At 43.3% G+C, this 21,029-nt stretch overlaps 1 protein-coding gene across 9 annotated transcripts in view; it reads right to left on the reverse strand.

The window, feature by feature from the left end:
- MIX23 (mitochondrial matrix import factor 23) overlaps positions 1-10,156 on the reverse strand; it is a 62,831-nt gene extending 52,675 nt beyond the window's left edge. For 8 of the 9 annotated variants that reach the window (XR_012154808.2, XR_012154809.2, XM_073310797.1 and 5 more), the window contains exons 1-3: positions 10,049-10,156; positions 5,729-5,854; positions 4,008-4,154 (exon numbers count right to left, since the gene is read on the reverse strand). Coding sequence is in view for 7 of the 9 variants with exons in the window: in XM_073310797.1 (XP_073166898.1) it covers positions 4,008-4,154; positions 5,729-5,854; positions 10,049-10,099 (324 nt within the window). In the remaining 2 variants the exon portion in view is untranslated. Of the gene's footprint in view, positions 1-4,007; positions 4,155-5,728; positions 5,855-9,679; positions 10,019-10,048 lie in introns of those variants that run through there. The other variant, XM_073310789.2, reaches the window with a different exon arrangement.
- Between the last annotated feature and the right edge of the window lie 10,873 nt (positions 10,157-21,029).

A 21,029-nucleotide genomic window follows, 5' to 3' on the forward strand; every position in this document is an offset into this window, starting at 1 on the left:
AGACGATTGAGAAAAGAGACATGAAAATGATCTAAGGATTGAAAAACATGTCTCAGGGAGCTCAATCTATTTAGCTTATCAAAGAGAAAGTTAAGGAATAACTTGATCAATCTACAAGTAGCTACATGGTAAACATAAATTTGATAAGAGGGCTCTTCAATCTAGCAGACAAAGATAAAACAAGATCCAGTGGTTAGAAATTGAAGCTAGATAAATTCAGACTTGGAATAAGGCACACATTTTTAGGACAACTAAGCACTGGAACAACTTAACAAGGGCTGTGGTGGATTTCCCATTACTGGAAGTGTTTTAAATCAGTATTATTTAAATCAGCAGGACTTAGTTCAAGGAAGTTCTATGCCCTGTGTTATGCAGGAGGTCAAACTATGCGACCACAAAGGTCCCCCCTGGTCTTAAAAAAAGCTTATATAAGTGGACTGCCCCGAGCTCATTTATGGTATGCCTACACAGCGGGGGAAAAAACCAAACCCACAGCAGCAAGTCTTGGAGACTGGATCAACTAACTCGAGCACGCAGGGCTTGCATTGCAGGGCTAAAAATAGCAGTGTATACATTTGGGCTCAAGCTGGAACCCAGGCTGTGAATCCCGCCGAGGGGGGAGGGTCTCAGAACCCAGGCTCCAGCCTGAGCCCGAACATCTATGATTCTATTTTTAGCCCTGCAGTGTGAGCCCACATCAGTTGACCCAGGTTCTGATACTGGATAACGCAGGGGTGAGGGGTTGCTTTTGTTTTTTTGCTGTGTTGATGTACCCTTAGTGTGCTGCGCCAAGAGCCAGCTTCAAAACCTAATAATTCAGAACTTATTTGACTTTCATTCTTTTCTAAAGAGTACAATGTATGGCAGGTCCAACCAACAAAACAGCATTCATGCGGGAGCTTCCTAAAAGGGAGGAAGAAAGTCTGAAGCAAAATTTTATGTATAAGCAGTATTTCAAAATTCAGCTTGGTTCAAAACTGGCCCCATTGGGGCCTAGACTAGACTTTTGTGGTGCAAATTTGGGATGATTTGGTCAAAGCGTTTCTGACATATGTATACCCCTAAAAGCTGCTTTTAACATTTATCAATTCCTATAACTTCCCCACCCCCCCACAGCCAGGGAAAACGTTATGGCTGTGTCTTAATGAGGATCGCATCACCGGACGGTCCCTCAGATCAATTATTCAACGATAACTTCTTTGAAATACTGGTTTTCAAAACTGGTTATCATATTCGCATTCTGGTTTTCCAGATGCGTACACCAGGTTCTGGCAAGCATCTTTTGGTAACAGAGTATCTACCTTAGAGAGACAAAGGTTTACAGACAATTCACCCCTCTTCAAGCTATTGTTTACTAGGGAACACCTTTGTCAATGGCACAGTGAGTAACATTTGGTTGCTTGGGAAACAGATGCTGGCCCTTTAACACAAGGACCATGAATTCAAATCCTCTCCTCAGAAGATTTGTGAGTGTAACAATTAGCACTTCCTTTCTTGCTGTCTGGGGCCACAATGGAACTCCTTCTGGAAGTATGGGTGGTGTATGAATTTTGAGGAAGTGCAACACCACAGAAGTGTATCTCCAGCACTATCTACACATCAGCCCAAGTCCTGCCCTAGAATAGTTTGGCAGGTTGTGGCAGTACTGTGCTGGGATATGAAAGCCAGTATGGCTAATATAGGAGGAACTTGCTGTCACGTTGACAAGGACACGAGTGAGGTCAATGTAAGAGTCCTGGCCAAGACAAATCAGTTATGGGCCAAACAAGGCTCAGTGAACTCCTGCCAGGCACCACTGCGAACAACAGATCCAGCCTGCATCAGGAACTAATAGGTACACTCAATGCATGCCACACGCACACTGTGCTGAAAACGGAGTAGGGAAATGAGAAAGGTATGCTCTCATGCAGGGCACAGGCACATAGCACTGAGATGGGCCAAGTGGGGAAGAGAACACCCATTGAGATCAACAGGGCACTTCACTCCTCTGTAAACCTCATATGCTGTAGAGACGTATGCAAAACCTGTTCCCCCCCATGCTAGTCTCTGAAATGGAGTAGGGACTCTGGGGGTCCCCTTCCCTTCCCTATGCTTAACCTCCAAGTTGGTGTATGTGTTCCTCACAGTTGATCAGCTACAACCTTTTCTCACTGTGGCCCCTCCAGTACTACTGGTTGTATAAAGTGCCTGAAGGAAGGCACAGCCGGTACCTGAGAGGTGGTGATATGTGGCCCCAAAGCCTTCCCATCATGACCCCACCACTACCCTACCTCCTCACAAAACAAGGAACATTAATAAAAACTTGGTTAAAGGGGAGTTACAATTGCCTGGCAGTGCCGCAGACCCTTCAAACTGACACCTCCGAAATTCAGGAAGTGTTATTTTGTTTGGAGTACATTAGAAAAGAAGGAATTGTACAGTTATAGTAATGCTTTCCATACCACACACCACCTTAATTCTACCCCTTGGGTGATAGCAATAGGAATATAACATTACTCTACCCAGCCTAATGAAAACTGCCAATTTCTCACACCTCACACAAACCCCAATATCAGCACTCCTGTTTACACACTTCCATCCTCACTGTATTTTTGCAGCACCATTGACTCAGGGACCTAGACGTAGGTTGGCAGACCTCACTAAGAACAATAGTTTGAGCTCCTGTTAACAAACTGAGTGAGGGGTTGGTAGGGCCGCCTCTCTGAAGCACCCCTTGTGGCAGAGATCAAGGGGGCAGAGTTGAGGTTCTGGAATGTTAACTAAATTGTGTATTGCCATATTTGCTAGTGTTTATTTCCCTGATTCTCCAAGATCTTCATTTTCAGCAGGCACAAGTTTTGAAAGGTTATGAGTAGGACCCTACCAAATTCACGGCCATGAAAAATGCATCACAAAGACCGTGAAATCTGGTCTCCCCATGTGAAATCTAGTCTTTTGTGTACTTTTACCCTATACTATAGAGATTTCAAGGGGGGAAGACTTCATTTCTCAAACTGGGGGTCCGGACCCAAAAGGGAGTTGCAGGTGGGTCGCAAGGTTTTGTTTTTTTTGTTTGTTTCTTGTTGTTGTTTTTTTGGGGGGAGGGGTGTCACAGTATTTCCACCCTTACTTCTACGCTGACTTCAAAGCTGGGCAGTTGAAGAGTGGCAGCTGTTGGCCAGGCACCCAGCTCTGAAGGCTCAGAATAAGGGGGGCAATACCATACCACTGTTACTTCTGCGCTGCTACCTTCAGAGCTGGGTGGCCGGAGAGTGGTGGCTGATGACCGAGAGCGCAACTCTCAGCGCAGCACAGAAGTAAGGGTGACAATACTACACCATGCCATCCTTACTTCTGCGCTGCTGCTGCTGGTGGCGGCTCTGCCTTCAGAGCCGGACTCCCAGCCAGCAGCCACCACTCTCCAGCTGCCCAGCTCTGAAGGCAGCGCCGTCGCCAGCAGCAGCGCAGAAGTAAGGGTAGCAGTACCACAACCCCCCCTACAATAACCTTGTGACCCCTCCCCACAGCTCCTTTTTGGGTCAGGATCCCTACAATTACAACACCATGAAATGTCAGATTTAAATAGCTGAAATTATGAAATTTATGATTTTTAAAATCCTGTGACTGTGAAATTGACCAAAACGGACCATGAATTTGGTAGGGCCCTAGTTATGAGGCCCTGTCAGGACATCTTTAACAAAGGTTTGCTTCTCTTTCCTTTTTTAAGTGACATTCACTATCTGTTAATGACTGTTATTTGGTTAAGACCGTAGTCTATGATTTGGTGAATGAATTGTGTTTATTTTACATGTTGTCATAACAGATTATAGATTAAAAGTGTGCACAGTTCTGTCTTGTGGACTGAAGGGAGCCCTCTCACCAACCAAGCCAACAAGTAGCCAAACTTGAGTTGTACGAGCTAAAATTCAGTACAGGATGACAGATCTTCACAATGGAAATAATCAGTTAGCTGAAACACCAACCCTTCCTTTCTCCCTGAATGAATTCCAGGAAGTACCACCACTCACCTTTGTCTGCTCTTGCCTGAGCTGCTTTAATAATGCTATGTCATCCTGGGCCTTCTCCCTCTTTTCTCGAAGAGTTTTTACTACATTGGAAGTCTGAGCAATACAGCTTTTGATTATTTTCTCTCTGCTGGCATGAGCCTCCATCAGCTAATTGGAGAAGAAAAAAATAATCAGATTATCTAGCTCAATGGCCTGTGGGAAGAAAAAGCCGCTAAATTACAAAAACAAGTTTAAAAACAAAACAAAACATGCTGTGCTGAGTCTCACAGTACAGCTACAATAGCAGCTCTCCTTGTTGGTAGAGCAATCTTGCCACAACTGCTCTTCTATACTTCTGCTTATGTGATAGGTCCCCATTTCCGTACATCACAAGGAGAGAATACCCCTTCCTTCTCTCAGAAGTGGATCCCACTCCCCACAAACTGACAGCTGTATACAAGATCTTATTTCCAATTCTAAGGTAGGTGGGGGAATCGAATAGCAATAGTATAACTATATTGATCTTTCTGTGCTGGGGCCATGCTAACAGGGGCTCACATTGCAGGGTACACAGCAAGCTATGGAGCAGGTGCTAGAAGAGCACAACACTAGCAGGGAAAGACACAATAAAGATACTAAAGTGAGTCCAACTGCCTTTTTTCTTTTTCTTTTTTTTTTTTTTTAAAAGAAAACATCTCATGGATATAATATTCCCGCTCAGTACCAACAACTGAAATTCCTCAGTGCTTACAGGAAGTGACTGAAACAAAGTAGATTGAGGGTGGGACAAGAGACAGGTGGGCTACACCATTACACAGAGCCGACAGGTCAAATCTTTCAGAGGCGCTGCTTCTCCTTGACGCACCCTACTGCTTTGTTGTTTCCTTAGGTCCGGTCTATGCTACAAATTTACACTGGTATACATCCACACCCGAGTGATGTAGTTATACTGAACTAACCCCCAGTGTAGACAGCTCTATGTCGACCGGTAGAACTTCTCCTGTCAACAGGGTTACTGCCACTCATGGAGGTGGATTAACTACGCTGACAGCAGAAGCTCTCCCATTGGCACAGTAGAGTCTTCACTAAAGTACTACAGTGGTGCTACTTGTACATGTACACAAGCCTTTACTTCGTGCTAAGCCTGACTCCCACCCACATCCTACCACCGTATAGGCTCTACTGCTCCAGGGAGGAGTTTCTAAGATATAAAGGTTTCAAATCTGGTGGCTGCTGTTATAATCTTTGGAATCAGTTGTCTGTGATCCCATAAGAATCAGTTTTGAGTCTTTATATCCTGGCAAGCAATGTTGTTCAGAATACCAAGTAACTGAATTTAACAAATAGTATCAGACAGAGGAAAAGGTGAAGACCTTAACTTTATAGAAGTAGACTGCTTTGAAAGTACTGCGGAAATGTGTTAGCCCTGCTATTTAGATGGAGTAATGGATGAGCTGTCTGACACATACTATGGTCAGCAGAATATCCTGCAAGAATGCTAGAGTGGAGCAAAAAAACAACAACAAACTCTGCACATGGGTTCCTGACGTAAAGCAGCCATTAGTGGAGACTAGCTATATAAAAAGTCAAGTAGGTCAGTTGTGGATGCATATTGGAGTGTCTGCTGTGCTAGCAATTTGTAACAAGCTGGGGAACGGGTGATTTTGTGTTTCTGGACACTACATTTAATAAAGCATCACAAATTGGTTAAAAAAAAGCTATAATGGAATAGGTACACTTACAGACTGGTAGAGCTCTTTACAGGTTTGGTTAGCATCGACTTTCCCTGCAAAGGAAGCTGTTGGAAGTGTAGTGTTTAATTCATGGACTATTCTGTCATCAATTGTCCGCATCACCCTGAGCAAATCCTGCATGTAAAAATAAAAATCCTTGCTTATACTTGAATGACAGGGAAATTAGAGGTTTCAGAGTAGCAGCCGTGTTAGAGAGGAACTGTACAATTACGCAATTTTTAATTTGAATAGCTGTGTTACCTGAAGAACACAGCAAAAAAACCAAAAAAGTGCCATCCATGAAACAGTCTTTGCTGAATTTTTTGAGGATGAATATTGTTTTGGGTCCTTGTGGCACCTTCGAGACTAACAAATTTATTTGGGCATAAACTTTCATGGGCTAAAACCCACTTCATCAGATGCATGCAGTGGAAAATACAGTAGGCAGGTATAAATACACAGCAAATGAAAAGATGGGAGTTGCCTTACCGAGTTGGGGGTGGGATCTCAGTGCTAATAAAGCCAATTCAATTAGGGTGGATGTGGCCCATTTTCAACAGTTGACAAGAGGGGGTGAATATTAACAGAGGGAAAATTACTTTTTGGAGTGCTAACGAGGCCAATTCAGTCATGGTAGATGTGGCCCATTTCCAACAGACAAGAAGGGGTGAACATCAGAGGTAAAATTATTTTTTGTAGTGAAACATAGAATATCAGGGTTGGAAGGGACCTCAGGAGGTCATCTAGTCCAACCCCCTGCTCAAAGCAGGACCAAGCCCCAACTAAATCATCCCAGCCAGGGCTTTGTCAAGCCTGACCTTAAAAATATTTAAGGAAGAAGATTCCACCACCTCCCTAGGTAACGCATTCCAGTGTTTCACCACCCTCCTAGTGAAAAAGTTTTTCCTAATATCCAACCTAAACCTCCCCCACTGCAACTTGAGACCATTACTCCTTGTTCTGTCATCAGCTACCACTGAGAACAGTCTAGATCCATCCTCTTTGGAACCCCCTTTCAGGTAGTTGAAAGCAGCTATCAAATCCCCCCTCATTCTTCTCTTCTCCCAGTCTTTATTCAGGACTAATTTGATGGAGTCAAGTTTGCAAATTAATTCCAGTTCTGCAGTTTCTCACTGAAGTTTGTTTTTGAGGTTTTTTTGGGGAGCGTGCGGCACGAGTAGGGACATCATTCGGAGCAAAGGCATGAGTTAGCCTGCATGGAGGCTAAGAATTTGCTGCTGGTGGCAGTTATTGGTATCTAGGCATTCTCTTTTGCTGCTATGTCACGATTTGCTGCCTCTGCCTTTCCTCATCTGCCACTTTTAAGTCTGTTATTGAGTGTCCAGGGAGATTGCCTTTGAGTATTTTCACTTTGTTCTCTAGGCTGCCCAGCTCCACTCCCCTGCTCTGCAGGTATCTTGCATAAGACCCTCATTCCCCTCAGTTTGTGTGCTAGAGAGGTACTCGTAGCTGGTTTCAGCAGCGTCTCATCTTTCCAGAATCAGCTATTGTGCTGTCCCTGAGGAAGCTCAGGGTGGCTGGCCAACACTTCTGGTTTTCCTACTCATTGGCTGCAAGCTGAATACCCATCTATGGCTTTCAAAGCCCTGCTGCCTAGCTCCATAGAACAGTGTATGCTGAAATCGAACTAACTCCCCCTTTTGAGAAAAGCTGAAGAGCAAGAGACAGCTACAAAAAAGTCACAGAACAGAGGCACAGAAAGTTCTTTGGGGCAGGGGCCATCTTGTTCTGTATTTGCACTGTACCTAGCAAAATGGGGTCCTGGTCCATGACTGGGGCTCCTAAACACTATGGTAATGCGAATAAGTAAACACAATTTGGGGTATCTAAGTGCAGCAGAATGGCAAATCCCACAGCAAAAAAACCCACTGAATTCTGTAGCATCTTAGAAAAACTGCAAATTCCATAGCCACAGAATCATGCAGAACTTAGCCCCTGGACTTTACCTGGTGTAAGTCAGTCACATTTTGTATTTTATATTAATTATTCTAAATGTAAATAACCCACATGAAATCTAACATGGAAGTACTATGATGTGCCGCTAATATTTTAAGAGTGATTCTTTTAACCTAGGATACACCTGTTGCACATGCAACAGATCAGATAAGTGAGGCAGTGAGGAATCTATTCCTTTGTTTTCTCTATTTAAATAAAACAAAACACTCTCATAACTGCAACCAAAGAAGAAAGCAGTGCCATGGACAATCATATTAGACATATTTGCTGGAAATGTTTGCTGTTTGTTTTTTTTCTGGAAAACATACAGAGCATTTTGAGAATAGAGGCAGCACAATAGCATAATTTGAAGGAGAGATAAATATGTTGTAGTCTAGAGAAGAAGTTCTTCCACTAGGAAATACTTTGAGATCACATGCGAGCCTACTGTTTCTTCAAGAGAGATATCTGTGTGCTTTAGCAACATCAAAGATACAGTTGCCTGAATTCTTTCCTTTTTTATTGTAATACTATTGTATTCTATTACCAGCAGGACAGTGGGGTGGGAGGAGGTATTGTTTCATATTCTCTGTGTATATATAAAGCCTGCTGCAGTTTCCACGATATGCATCTGAGGAAGTGAGCTGTGGCTCACGAAAGCTTATGCTCTAATAAATTGGTTAGTCTCTAAGGTGCCACAAGTACTCCTTTTCTTTTTGTGAATACAGACTAACACGGCTGTTACTCTGAAAACTATTGTATCAGTGCACTTCTATCATACCTGCCTACCCCTGAAATCTAAACATTAGGTCACATTTAACTTCTCAAATATCCAATTATAACAAGTGAAATTGACACAGGGAAGGGGGAATTATGAATATTTTGCTTAAAACTACGGAGAGTTTGCATACAAAATCTAGTTCCAGGCATGTGAATATGAATGCCAAACCAGACTTTAAGGGCATATTACCTAGCAAGCACACAAGATATAAAAATATAAAGCCAGATAAACAACTATCTGTGCACTGACAGCAAGCATCAGACAAACACGGGAAGAAGGGATCTTGGCCTTTTGGGTCAATTGCACAGAAGTTAAATGAACTGATAGGCAGATAGGACATGTCTACCCTTACCCACCCACTCCCTGATGCTGTGATTGATGAGAACCAGGGGTCAATACAGCAGGTCTACTGGAAGACCTGCTAATTCAACCACAGATCGCTCTCCCATGGACTCCAGTACTCCATGGGAACAAAAAGCGGAAGTTAAGTCAACGGGAGAGTGTCTCCCATCAACCCAGCACTGTGTAGACACGACAGTAAGCTTCATTATTCACATAGCTAGAGTTGCATAACTTAGGTCAACTTATCGCCGTAGTGAAGACACGGCCTTAGAGAGACAAGGTGGGTGAGGTAATATCTCTTCTAATATCTTCAGGTCTCAGAGCTCTGTGTGGCTCAAAAGTTTGTCTCTGTTACCAACAGAAGTTGGTCCAATACCTCACCCACCTTGTCACTGTAATATCCTGGGACTGACAGGGCTACAACTACTGTGGATACATCAGACAGTACACATTTCCATATCTTCTGGGGGCTGTCCAAAGCTCAGATACCATCTCAGGAGTGGTCTACACTTAAGAGTTTTGCTTGGACATTAAAGTTGGTTAGCTGGAGGGGAAGCAGGGTTTGCAACATTTTTAGACCAGGAAGTCCCTTAAGACAGATACATTTATACTGGCAAAAAAGTGCTTTGGGCAGCATTGTTTATTTTGCATAAGAGACTGGTATACGCTGTACTAGCAAAAATGACCTTTTTGCTGGTATACATTGCAGCTACACTAGGAGGGATAGGTGAAGACAATGGCCAAGCACCCACCTGGTGCCTCAGACACCTTCCTTTAGAATCTTCCCCCACGACCAGTCTCTGCAATTTTCACCACCCCCGAGTCCTCCCCCACAAGCAGAAGGCCCCGATCCCCACTGGACACTTATCTCCCCGCCTCACCCCAACTTCGGGAAACACCCCTTGCTCCCAGTAGGGGAGAGGCACCTTGTCCCCCACGCTCCAGGGGAGGGGCGCCCGCCTGCCTTGTTTCCCCTCCTCTGCGCGGGGCGGCGGGAGCTCGTGCCCCACGGTCAGTCAGGGTCCTGGGAGGACCCCGCCGCTCCCTCGGCCCCGCGCGGACGGAGGCCGGTGAGGGGCGGGGAAGAGGCCATTTGCCCCCCGGCTCCGCGTGGGGCAGAGCCGGCTGCTCCAACCCGCTCCCGTCACCTCCCGGCTGGAGGCAGGAACCGCTGCGGCCACCCCCAGGGCCCGGCTCACACCAGGCGCAGCGCCCGGCCACGGAGGGGCCCCAGCGGGCCCTGCTCGTACCTGGAACTCGGCAAAGTCCTCGCAGGTCCGGACTCCGCTGGGCGCCGCCATATTGGAGAGGCCGCGGAGCCCGACGCCGGCCAATCAGCGGGCAGCGGGGGTGACGCGTGGAGCGTCTGACGGGATTGGCTAGCAGCGCTCGAGGCCGCTCTCTGCAGAGCGCGCGGAGTGGCGCGAGCAGGGACGTGACTCGGGAGGAGCAAGGGCGCGAGTTCGCGTGCGTGGAGCGTGGCCGCGGCGCCGCGGCTGCCGGCGTGACGTTACGAGCTGCTCCCGCCACAGTTTGCCGCTGGCGGCAGTTGTTGGCATCTAGGCATTCGCTTTGCGGCCATGTCACGATTTGCTGCCTCTGCCTTGCCTCAGCTGCTGGCCTGGGGGTAGCACGTTGTGAGCGGTGCGGACATCCCCATCGCATCTTGTACCGCTGTGAAACCTCGCCTTTAAATCTGGACACAAATAGTGGCAGTTTTGTAATTTGAAAAATCACTCTACAGAGTTAAACCTGAGGGTTGTTGGTCGTAAAACCCTGAATGAAGGAGTTATCGCTTTTGTGACATTCTGTACCTTGGGGGAGCATCCTGGAACCACCATATTCCTCATTTTCATGTAATCATGATCTTACATATAAAGCCTGCCTTGTAAGGTATCAGGGGAAAGGTTAGTATGATCTGCTGAAAGTCATGTGTATCATTAATGCATATGAAGTTATGAGAATGGTGTTGTATGGTTGTCAACATGCTGCAGGTTGGGGGACCAGCCAGATATTAGCTCCCTAGTAAAGAAAGTAACTAACACCTAGGTGGGGTGTCAATCAACCCACCAACAATCATTGTCCCGCAAAGGAACTACAATACAGTGGCTCACCTGCATGAGGCCACACCAGGGGAATTGCTCAACTTTGCCTGGATACTTAGCCATGTACCCAGACATGCCTGGACTTGTTTTCCAAGCACATGGACTAAGGACATAAAACAGAGTGGCCACATGCTTGACCTTCTTCTGACTCCACCTATGCTACAAGCAACTAAGACACTGAGAAGAAGACACAACACCAACAGAGGCGATTGGCCCAGATTTCAAGGGTGGAATCTGTACACTAAAGGGCTGCAATATCCAGTGGGGTGAGAAAAAAAACGGCTTAATCTAGTTGTTGCCTGGTCTATATGGTTGAGAGCTCAGACTGTATGGTTATATTTTATTTCTTTTGGTAACTAACTCTGACTTTTTGCCTATCACTTAATATCACTTAAAATCTACCTTTTATAGTCAATAAACTTGTGTAATTGTTTATCTTTACCAGAGACTTTGGATGAAGTGTGGGCAAATCTGCTCAGGTTTGCAAAGGCTGGAGTATGTCCACTTTCCATTGATGAAGTGGTGAACCAATTAATAAATCTGCATTGCTTGTCTTGCAGTGCAAGATGGTATATTCCTGAGATACAGTGCTGGGACAGCTGGGGGTGATTTGGCTCAGGTCCCTTTCTCTGTTTGATTCATGAATGGCTCTGGGAGCATTAATACAATCTAGCTGGGTGTGGGGCTTCACATGCTGTTATGCTGAGAGATAACAGTGCCTGGAGGCATGTGCTGCTGGGCACTAGCGAGCCATTGTGAGAGAAAGCCCAGGCTGGAGAGAGTTAAGGGGGCACAGCAGTCCCACAGTCCCACGCTGCAACCCGGGGATCCCATCACATCTTTATTAGTCTTTTTCCTTTGTAAATTGCAGTTTCTGTAGTAAACAAACATATAATGCACATAAAACATTGAAAATAGCATAAAGCATTGTAAACAGTATTTGGAATACTTATGAATACCATTTACTCAGAGGCTGTTAGGCAAAAAATCTACCATTGTTCTTTGTACAGACTCCACCCCATCCCTGCTTTGTTACTGCTACACATATTGTACAAGTTCCCAACACAAAATTTGCACTTTTGTACTTTGGCACGCATATATGAATATATTGCTCTCTAAACTTATTTCAGAGAGATTTTCTCAGGCCTTTTCCTCATTGCTAAAACAGACATGCCTTATTCTCACTGTGTTTTTTCCCCCTCAGAATAGCTCCTGCACGTTAGTTAAAAAAAAAAATCACCTTTTTTAGCAGTGAGGAAAAGGCCTCAGGGCTAGATTCTCAAAGGGACATAGGCATTATGGTGCCAAGCATCACAATGCCTAACTTTCAGGGACCTAGAAAATCAGTGGAACACCACTGCAATTTACAAAGGCTAAATTAGTCACCTAGGCTTAGGCTCCCTATGCAACGAATGGGAATAGATAGGCACTTTAGAATGGGATTAACAAAAACCAGCATACTAGCCTAAACTAACCAATGGGAAATGCTGATATGAGGGGTATGTCATAAACCCTTCCCCCTCACAGAATTGGCAACCTAAATCTGAGCTGCCTAGGAGTGCTTATCTCCACTAACAATTCACAACTAGGAACCCCTCTCCTGGAGTCAGGCAGCTTAAGAAGCCTAAATTTGCACTTGTGAGAATAAGTGAGGCCACAGGAAGAGGTGATGGTGTGGTGCCCACCTTATAACTTATAGTCCAGTGGTTAGAGCCTTAACCTAGGATGTGGGAGACCCCTGTTCAAATTCTTTCTCTCCCTCTACCAGAATGGGGGAATGAACCCTGGTCTCCCAAATCCCAGGTGAGTGCTCTAACCACTGCACTAAAAATTATACGGTAGGCAATAACACTGCCACCACTACCACCTCTTCCGGACAGATTTTGAATGGGAACTGATCCATTCAGCAGGCAGCCCCTGAGCATGCCTGCCAGATTAGGCCTTGCATGCAAGATAGGCATTTGTCCACCTGTCTTCCCTCGATTGTTAATCACACTGGGGCTTAGGTGGGAGATAGGCATCCAGATGCCTAGAGTGAGGCAGCAGTGCACTTGTTCAGAGGCAGCAATTTAGGCACCTAGGGAACTTTTGTACTGAAAATGTAGGCACTGAGTTTAGGCACCTACAGGATTCACTGGGAGTTTTGTGAATTCCAGTGGAGCTTAAAACTGGGATTTAGGTACCTCAATCCGTAGGTGCCTATGTACCTGTGAATCTAGTCCAAGTCTCTATAAAGTGGCCCTAATATGTAGTGTACGTACCGGGCTTCTTCAGATCTTGATAAGAATGTCAGTGACCTCCCTTTATTCAAAACACTTCTCGTGTTTACAGGAAACCCATCCCTCACAGCAGATGTGCATGCACTTTCACTGATATCACATGACTGTCTTAAGCAGATATATTGATAAAATTTCCCCCCGAGGCCTGACTGGCAGAGCTATCAGGTCAGTAAATGGGATGTGACAGTCCAAGTGGCTTGCCTACAATGAAATTGGTTAGTCTCTAAGGTGCCACAAGTACTCCTTTTCTTTTTAATGAAAGCTTTAGAAACAAATACAGAGCATGTCTAGTAACTGCAACACCCTATTTCTGGATGTTTCTAGATCAGGTGATTAGCCCCGCACTTTGCACATCTCAATGTCTTAAGTGAGCTGAAAATAATTTTATTACAGCCTATCAGACCTTTCTATATATTGCAATCATGGACTAATTCTTATTTCCATCATAATGTAGAAAGGTGTAAGAGACAATGCAGTGTTTGTAAATTAAATTTTCCTGGGAGCACATAGTTAGTAAACGATAAGGTTCACATCATGTGTGGTTAGCAAGCAAGTATAAGCTGAGATTCGAGGAATCTTTATAGTTTGAAGCTCCAAAAATGTGGATCAGTTGATTCATTCTAATGGGACAAGAGTGCCACCACTCTATATCCATTGTTCATAGAAGGGATCATTGTACAAGAAGGCCAACAACCTCAATGGGCCCAGCAGGATCTACCATGATACTATCAGGCCTTCATTCTCTTCATCATGAAAAATGCCTTGATAAGTGCAGGGCAGAGAGAAGGAGTAAGATCACCTTAAATGTTTTGACTGAAATAAACCAAGCCTCTGATGTTTGTAGCCAGACCAAAGGCAAAATGGAAAAACTCAGTCTGCAAAGTTCTTACAGTATTAACTGCTGCAGATTAGTTATCAGATAAGAAATGGACTTTATCAAGGTTTGTAAAACTGACTAATGTAAACAAAATATATTGGGAAAACTGCTCTCAGAAACAGAATCATTAACAAGGAATGTAAATTGCTTTATGCTAACTAATAGAAAATAGATGCATTCAGCTCACAAGCAAAATGTATGAATCAAATCATGAAATTTGGTTGTTGTAGCTATAAATGTGTTTAAAAAGGAGATGTTATGTAACCAGAATAAAACAGTCACTAGTAATGGATAAGTATAGTACATTGTATTTAGAATTCTTTACATTCATGCTGAAACTATACTATAATTAGGTGCTGTACCTTTGCATAACTCTTGCTCTGTATACTGCAGGAGAGTACAATGCTTGAGAAATACACTCAACCCTCCAGCCTTTAGGTATTCTGCTGTGGTTGGCTGCTATAGATCTTCCATCTTGCAAATATGAATGGAGCCAGATAAAGTCTATAAGGTTTATAGTGTAAGCCAATATCATATACAATATTATATACAATATCACATATGTTTTTGTATATCTGTTAATTTGATTTATGTTAAGCTCTTCCAAAATGCTTTTGCTTACATTAAATTGTTTAACCAAAGGAAGATGTGAAGTATTGTCATCTCAGTGTTAGTTATAAAAATATTCCAAAGATCAAGGACAATACAAACAATATTGCTGATGCTTAGCTAACATGCCCTCTGTACCAAGCTATAACTGGTGAAGGATGTCTCTAAGGTTTTGCTGGCTTCTAGAATATGGTCAAAAACAGGATAATAAACTAGTTACAAACTTTGTCCTGTGTACTGCAGGGACTGTGCAAGCCTAGCAAAAAGTCCTCAAAATATGTCAAAGGTAATAGATAAGAAGGTTAAGGAATAATACAAAGAAATGGTGAAACCCTCAAACACTAGTATATATGGAGGCAGAGTGAAGCTCAGATTGAGTCAAATGGCCAGCTGTACAACTGTCTCCCAGATCAGTGGTAACATATTGTTCTTCTTTTCTCCTTGCTGTTTTAATCTTTGACTTATAATCTTTGATTAATAAAGTTGATTAGGCCTATTTATTTGACAATTCTTGTTATCAAATTAAATCAAACCTGTATCAAATTTGAACCATAAACCATGTATTGACATTTTGTCATGTCAAAATTGATACCTGTAAAATGCTGTAAAGGCTTTTCTGCTCAGGCAACACTCAGGAGAGTTAAAATGAGTGCTCCATTGCTTTCTTCCTTCTCTTTGGATCTAAAAAAAAAATCAAATGTGGGTTACACTTGGACTGTACAAAAATGTTCAAGACAGGTCAAAAGCTTGATGATTTACAGTGTTTTGGGAAAGGATTCCTGCAATCTTCTATGGTCAAAACTAAGTCACTTACTTCTGAATGAGAGCATCCACATGGGCTTCAGGAGTTGTAACTTATGTGCATTAACTTCACACCTTTCCTGTGCCTATGTAGGCAAGCCCTTAGTAAGTAAAGGGGAGGGAATAAAGGACATTGATGGGGGTGGGGTTGGGCTGCAGAGATTCAAATGCAAATAACTGTGATGGCAAAGGAACAGTGTTACTGACACAATCAGTGTCAGATTTGTTGAGCCATGAACAATTATGATGCATTTAACATCTGAGTCAGCATTACAGTCTGTGTCCTCAATGCTGAGAAAATGTACGTTGTTACCATGGTGTAGGGTCACCAGATGTCCCGATTTTATAGGAAGAGTTCCGATATTCCAGGCTTTGTCTTATATAGGCGCCTATTACCCCTCATCCCCTGTCCTGACTTTTCACACTTGCTATTTGGTCACCCTACCATGGAGTCACTTAACATGCATTAGCTCTCCCACTGTAAAACCACAGTGGGGACAAGGCACTTTGGTTTCACCAAAAGGCAAACTAGGTGAGATCAGCACTGTTAGAGAGCTTATTCCTTCACTCTCCCACTTCCCTGGTCTGTCTCGCATGCACAGAGAGCAACAATACCCGAAGTCGGAAGATGCAAACAATTGGATGTGTATTGGGGTGAACTGCCAGCAAGCTTAAATCCAAGTTCCTTTTTCCTTATTTTTGAATCCCAACTTACTTCCTGTTTGCCCCTAATTTATATAGTAATATTCTTAGCTATACCTTAACCACTCATTCTACTGAAATTTAACTAACCAATCCTAACATGTTGTAACATGATTAGCTAACCAATTATATCCCACCACCTTAATTAGTTTACACCCAGCAAAATTAATTATACAGCAGACAGAAACAATCACAGAACCAGACAGAGACAATGCAAATAAACAATAGCAAAGTGGGAACTATAATGACAAAACAATACAGAAGTGAGGATTTCACCACTACATCTATAAAGACATAAGGGTTTCCCAGCTGTGTCTATTGATAAGTGAGTTCTTACCAGACAGAAAACTATCAACCTAAATTTCCTTTTACATCTTCTAGGCTCTTCCCTTTCTCTGGAGGTGATAGATCGGATCACCTTCCTAACAGCCCCATATTGACTAGTTTGTCTCGCTTCCCAGCTTATGGCTCCCTTTGCTGCTTAGCCAAAGGCATTGCCCTAAGAACAGGGCCTCAGACTGTCACAGTGAGAGAAGGCCCTTACACAGATTTTTTCTTGTATACCTCTATTACTAGCTAAATGATAAACATATACCTACATTCTTAAAGTATAGGCCTTTACAGGCAGGCCTGAATGTCTGTATCATAACAAGCATTATGGCCATCCCTCTCCCTCCCCCCCCGACCAGTGAAAGGAGCAACAGAATAATTCGTTTTAAAAAAACTTTGATTTTGGCTGTACAAAACAGTAAACTTATCAGAATGAAGAACATCACTTAACTGTATTATATCACAACATGTATCACACATAAAAGGCTATAAAATTAAAATATGCAATTAGAAATATAAACAATTCAGTAGATAAAAAACAAGAACTATGTATCTAACCAATGAAGTAACAGAAAAATAAACTGTGTGCTTCAGCGTTTGCAGGATGGGGGATTACAGAAATAAGGATTTGAAATAAAATGTAAATTAAAAAGGGAGGGAATCTTGTTACTTGAAGTTTAAAATGGTATTAAATCTTACAGGAATGTATAACCATTTTAGGTATATGGAAAAAGGTAACAGCAGAAGTATGGAGCTAGTGCATCCTAAAGGCTCAAACAAAAAGACAAATAAAACAAAACAAGATTGTATTTATTTAGTATTTTAATTTAATGACATTCAGGTACATGATTCATCATTTTTGAATTCTAGTGGTGGTCAATCTATCTTGGGGTTGTACATCTATCATTAGTAAATATTACAGTAGAAGTTTACCTTTGAAAACTATTTCATACAAGAAAGGCTCTTTAGGATCAGATTGCTAAAGGTGTTTAGGTCACTAGTGGGATTTTCAAAATCATCTAGGTGCTTTCAACCTTTAAAAATGTGGCCTTTAGTGAATATTTGAGAATCAAGTTCTATACACAAGTGGCAACATGAAAAAGCACTAGCATGGTGCACAGAAAGGCAAAATAACACTTGACAAAGGAAATCCCATTGGCAGATCAAAGGAAACTGAAGAAGTTTTGACACCAACCCAGGAAATCAGTTAGCCTTGAAATCATATGATCCAAAAGAACCAATCTTGTATTATAAAAAAAATTAAATGTAAATTACAAAATTGCAATAAGAACAGGAAGTTTTATACTAGAAACATTGTGAGATGTGATTGCTGAAGCTACTAGCAACCATTAATATTTTCAATATTTATCTGCTACTAAAATAGAAATAGCTGTTAGAAGCTTCAGCAGTCACATCTCATTGTTTTTAGTATAACATCCTATTTTTACTGTGATTTTGTAACGTACAGTTTTTAATTCCAAATGTTTATTCCATTTTCTTTTCATCTCTCTGCACAATGTCAGCGAAGGTAAATGATGAAGTGCTAACAGTAATAAAAATAACATTTTAAAAAGTAAATAATTTAAAGGCATGAAATTGTATTTTCAGTGCATTACAAGAACAAGGCAGTCCAATTCAGGCAATCAGAAGAGCAAGTAAGCTAAATTTGTGAACTAGGTGTCTTCATGCTGATATATACACTGAGAGGGAGTCTTTTAAACTCTAAAACTAGAGCCCTGCATGGATACAAAAATGTGGATCCACATCCGACAGAACCAACCTGTGATCCGACCCACGATCCGCTAGCTGTCTTTTACCTGTATCTGCACCCACAGCAGCAAGCCTTCTTACAAGGGCTAGCAGGGTGGGTGGGGAAGCAGAGATGAGTGAGCGGGGAGCCGGATCTCAAGCAGAAGGGGCAGCAAGGGGACTGGGAGGAAGGGCTGGAGTCTCAAGGAGAAGGGGCAGCATGGGGTGTGGGAAAGGCACAGCACATCGCATGCTGCTCCCGGGGACTTGCAAGCGATGGCAGCAGCATGTGCATAACAGCTGGGCAGAGGGGTGGGGTGCTGGAACCACGCCCATTACAATCCCAGTGGCTGGGGGCGAGCCCTGCTGCCCAGGAGCCAGCGGGCTGGGAGTGCAGCTGGTGCTGCCGGGCTGGGCCATGGAGGGGATGCAGGCGCTGCCTGAGCCACTGGATAGGAAGCAGCACAGTGAGCCGGTGCTAGACAGCCCCAACCCTGGCCTCCACCCCAGCCCCAGCCACTTGCTGCTGGCCGCAAGTCCTGAATGCACTGTATGCCCCGCCCCTCCCCCGGGTTGCCTGAGCCAGATGCCATGGGACAGGTGCCACCAGGAGACCTGCGCAGTTGTATACGCATCCAATCCACTATCCAAAAAATGGTCCGCAGATGCAAAAACCACTTATGGCAATTATATACTTTTGTAGGAGGTGCATGTAAAATATCTCACCAAATTCCATCTCTATTACCAGCACAATCTCTCATTTCAGATAGAGAAGCAAACCAGGACATGGTGCATTTACAGACCCAGCTCTGGGAAGCAGATGCTGAGATGTACCCTCCTGAGAGGGGGGAAATCAAAGCCCCTCTGCCACCTGCACGCTGTTTCTGTAACCAGTACCTACAGCCAAAGGGCTGAAACTAGGGGTGCTACCGCACCCCCTGGCTTGAAGTGGTTCCCACCTATGATGTTGCACTCCATATTTTTTAAGGAAATATGCTTATGAGTGTAAATATAATGTAACTGGAATATGCTTTATGCAAAAGGTCTCTTGTAAGGTATCATTACAAAGCTTCTAATCTACTGAGTGTGTTCATCCCATTTTTATGAATGTATCATTCTTGTATCTGAAGCTAGAAATATGAAGTATAACTTTGAAGTCCTACTGTAACTATGCAAAGTGTGGGCCATTAATGGTGGCTTGGAATCTTGATGGCTCCCATTAACTAGGACAATTGGTTGTAAATGGCTCTGTTTACTTGTCAGCCTTCCTGTGTTCTTGTGAGTCAGGCTGGAAAGAATGGAGGCCTGGGATCTCACAGGACATGTGATCATGTCACCTGAACTGGAATCCACCTTATACCTGGTGCTTTTCCATTTAGAAAGAGGTTTGGGGACCCAGAGAGACAAAAGATTCCTCCCTTGTGCCAAAGCTATAAAAAGGGGGTGGAACACAACAAAGAGGGCTGCCAGTCATGAAAAATCCCCGAGTTACCACCTGAGCTGGTGTCATAAATATAAAGGGAAGGGTAAACCCCTTTGAAATCCTTCCTGGCCAGGGGAAAGTTCCTCTCACCTGTAAAGGGTTAAGAAGCTAAAGGTAACCTCGCTGGCACCTGACCAAAATGACCAATGAGGAGACAAGATACTTTCAAAAGCTAGGAGGAGGGAGAGAAACAAAGGGTCTGTCTGTCTTGTCTTGTCTTGACCGGGGATAGACCAGGAATGGAGTCTTAGACCTTTTAGTAAGTAATCTAGCTAGGTATGTGTTAGATTATGATTTCTTTAAATGGCTGAGAAAAGAATTGTGCTGAATAGAATAACTATTTCTGTCTGTGTATCTTTTTTGTAACTTAAGGTTTTGCCTAGAGGGGTTCTCTATGTTTTTGAATCTAATTACCCTGCAAGATATCTACCATCCTGATTTTACAGGGGGGATTTCTTTATTTCTATTTACTTCTATTTTTATTAAAAGTCTTCTTGTAAGAAAACTGAATGCTTTTTCATTGTTCTCAGATCCAAGGATTTGGGTCGGTGGTCACCTATGTAAATTGGTGAGGCTTTTTATCCAACATTTCCCAGGAAAGGGGGGGTGCAAGTGTTGGGAGGATTGTTCATTGTTCTTAAGATCCAAGGGTCTGGGTCTGTAGTCACCTAGGCAAATTGGTGAGGCTTTTTACCAAACCTTGTCCAGGAAGTGGGGTACAAGGTCTAGGAAGTATTTTGGGGGGAAGGACGTGTCCAAACAGCTCTTCCCCAGTAACCAGTATTAGTTTGGTGGTGGTAGCGGCCAGTTCAAGGACCACGGGTGGAATATTTTGTACCTTGGGGAAGTTTTGACCTAAGCTGGTAAAGATAAGCTTAGGAGGTTTTTCATGCAGGTCCCCACATCTGTACCCTAGAGTTCAGAGTGGGGGAGGAATCTTGACAGCTGGAACTAACAAGAACTGTACCAGGGGAAAAGTTTGGGCCCAGACTAAGCGGGAGTCTAGTCTGTGAAAGAAGCTTATTGGAATATCTCTGAGGGTGAGATTTACCTGTATTCAGTTTCTTAAATGTATTAGGCTTAGGCTTGCATGTTTTGTTTTATTTTGCTTGGTAATTTACTTTGTTCTGTCTGTTATTACTTAAAACCACTTAAATCCTACTTTTATATGTAATAAAATCACTTTTGTTTATTAGTAAACCCAGAGTAAGTGATTAATACCTGGGGGAGGAAACAGCTGTGCATATTTCTCTATCAGTGTTATAGAGGGCTGACAGTTTGAGTTTACCTTGTATA

The sequence above is a fragment of the Lepidochelys kempii genome, chromosome 1, assembly GCF_965140285.1.
Source record: "Lepidochelys kempii isolate rLepKem1 chromosome 1, rLepKem1.hap1, whole genome shotgun sequence".
Classification (NCBI taxonomy): Eukaryota; Metazoa; Chordata; order Testudines; family Cheloniidae; genus Lepidochelys; species Lepidochelys kempii.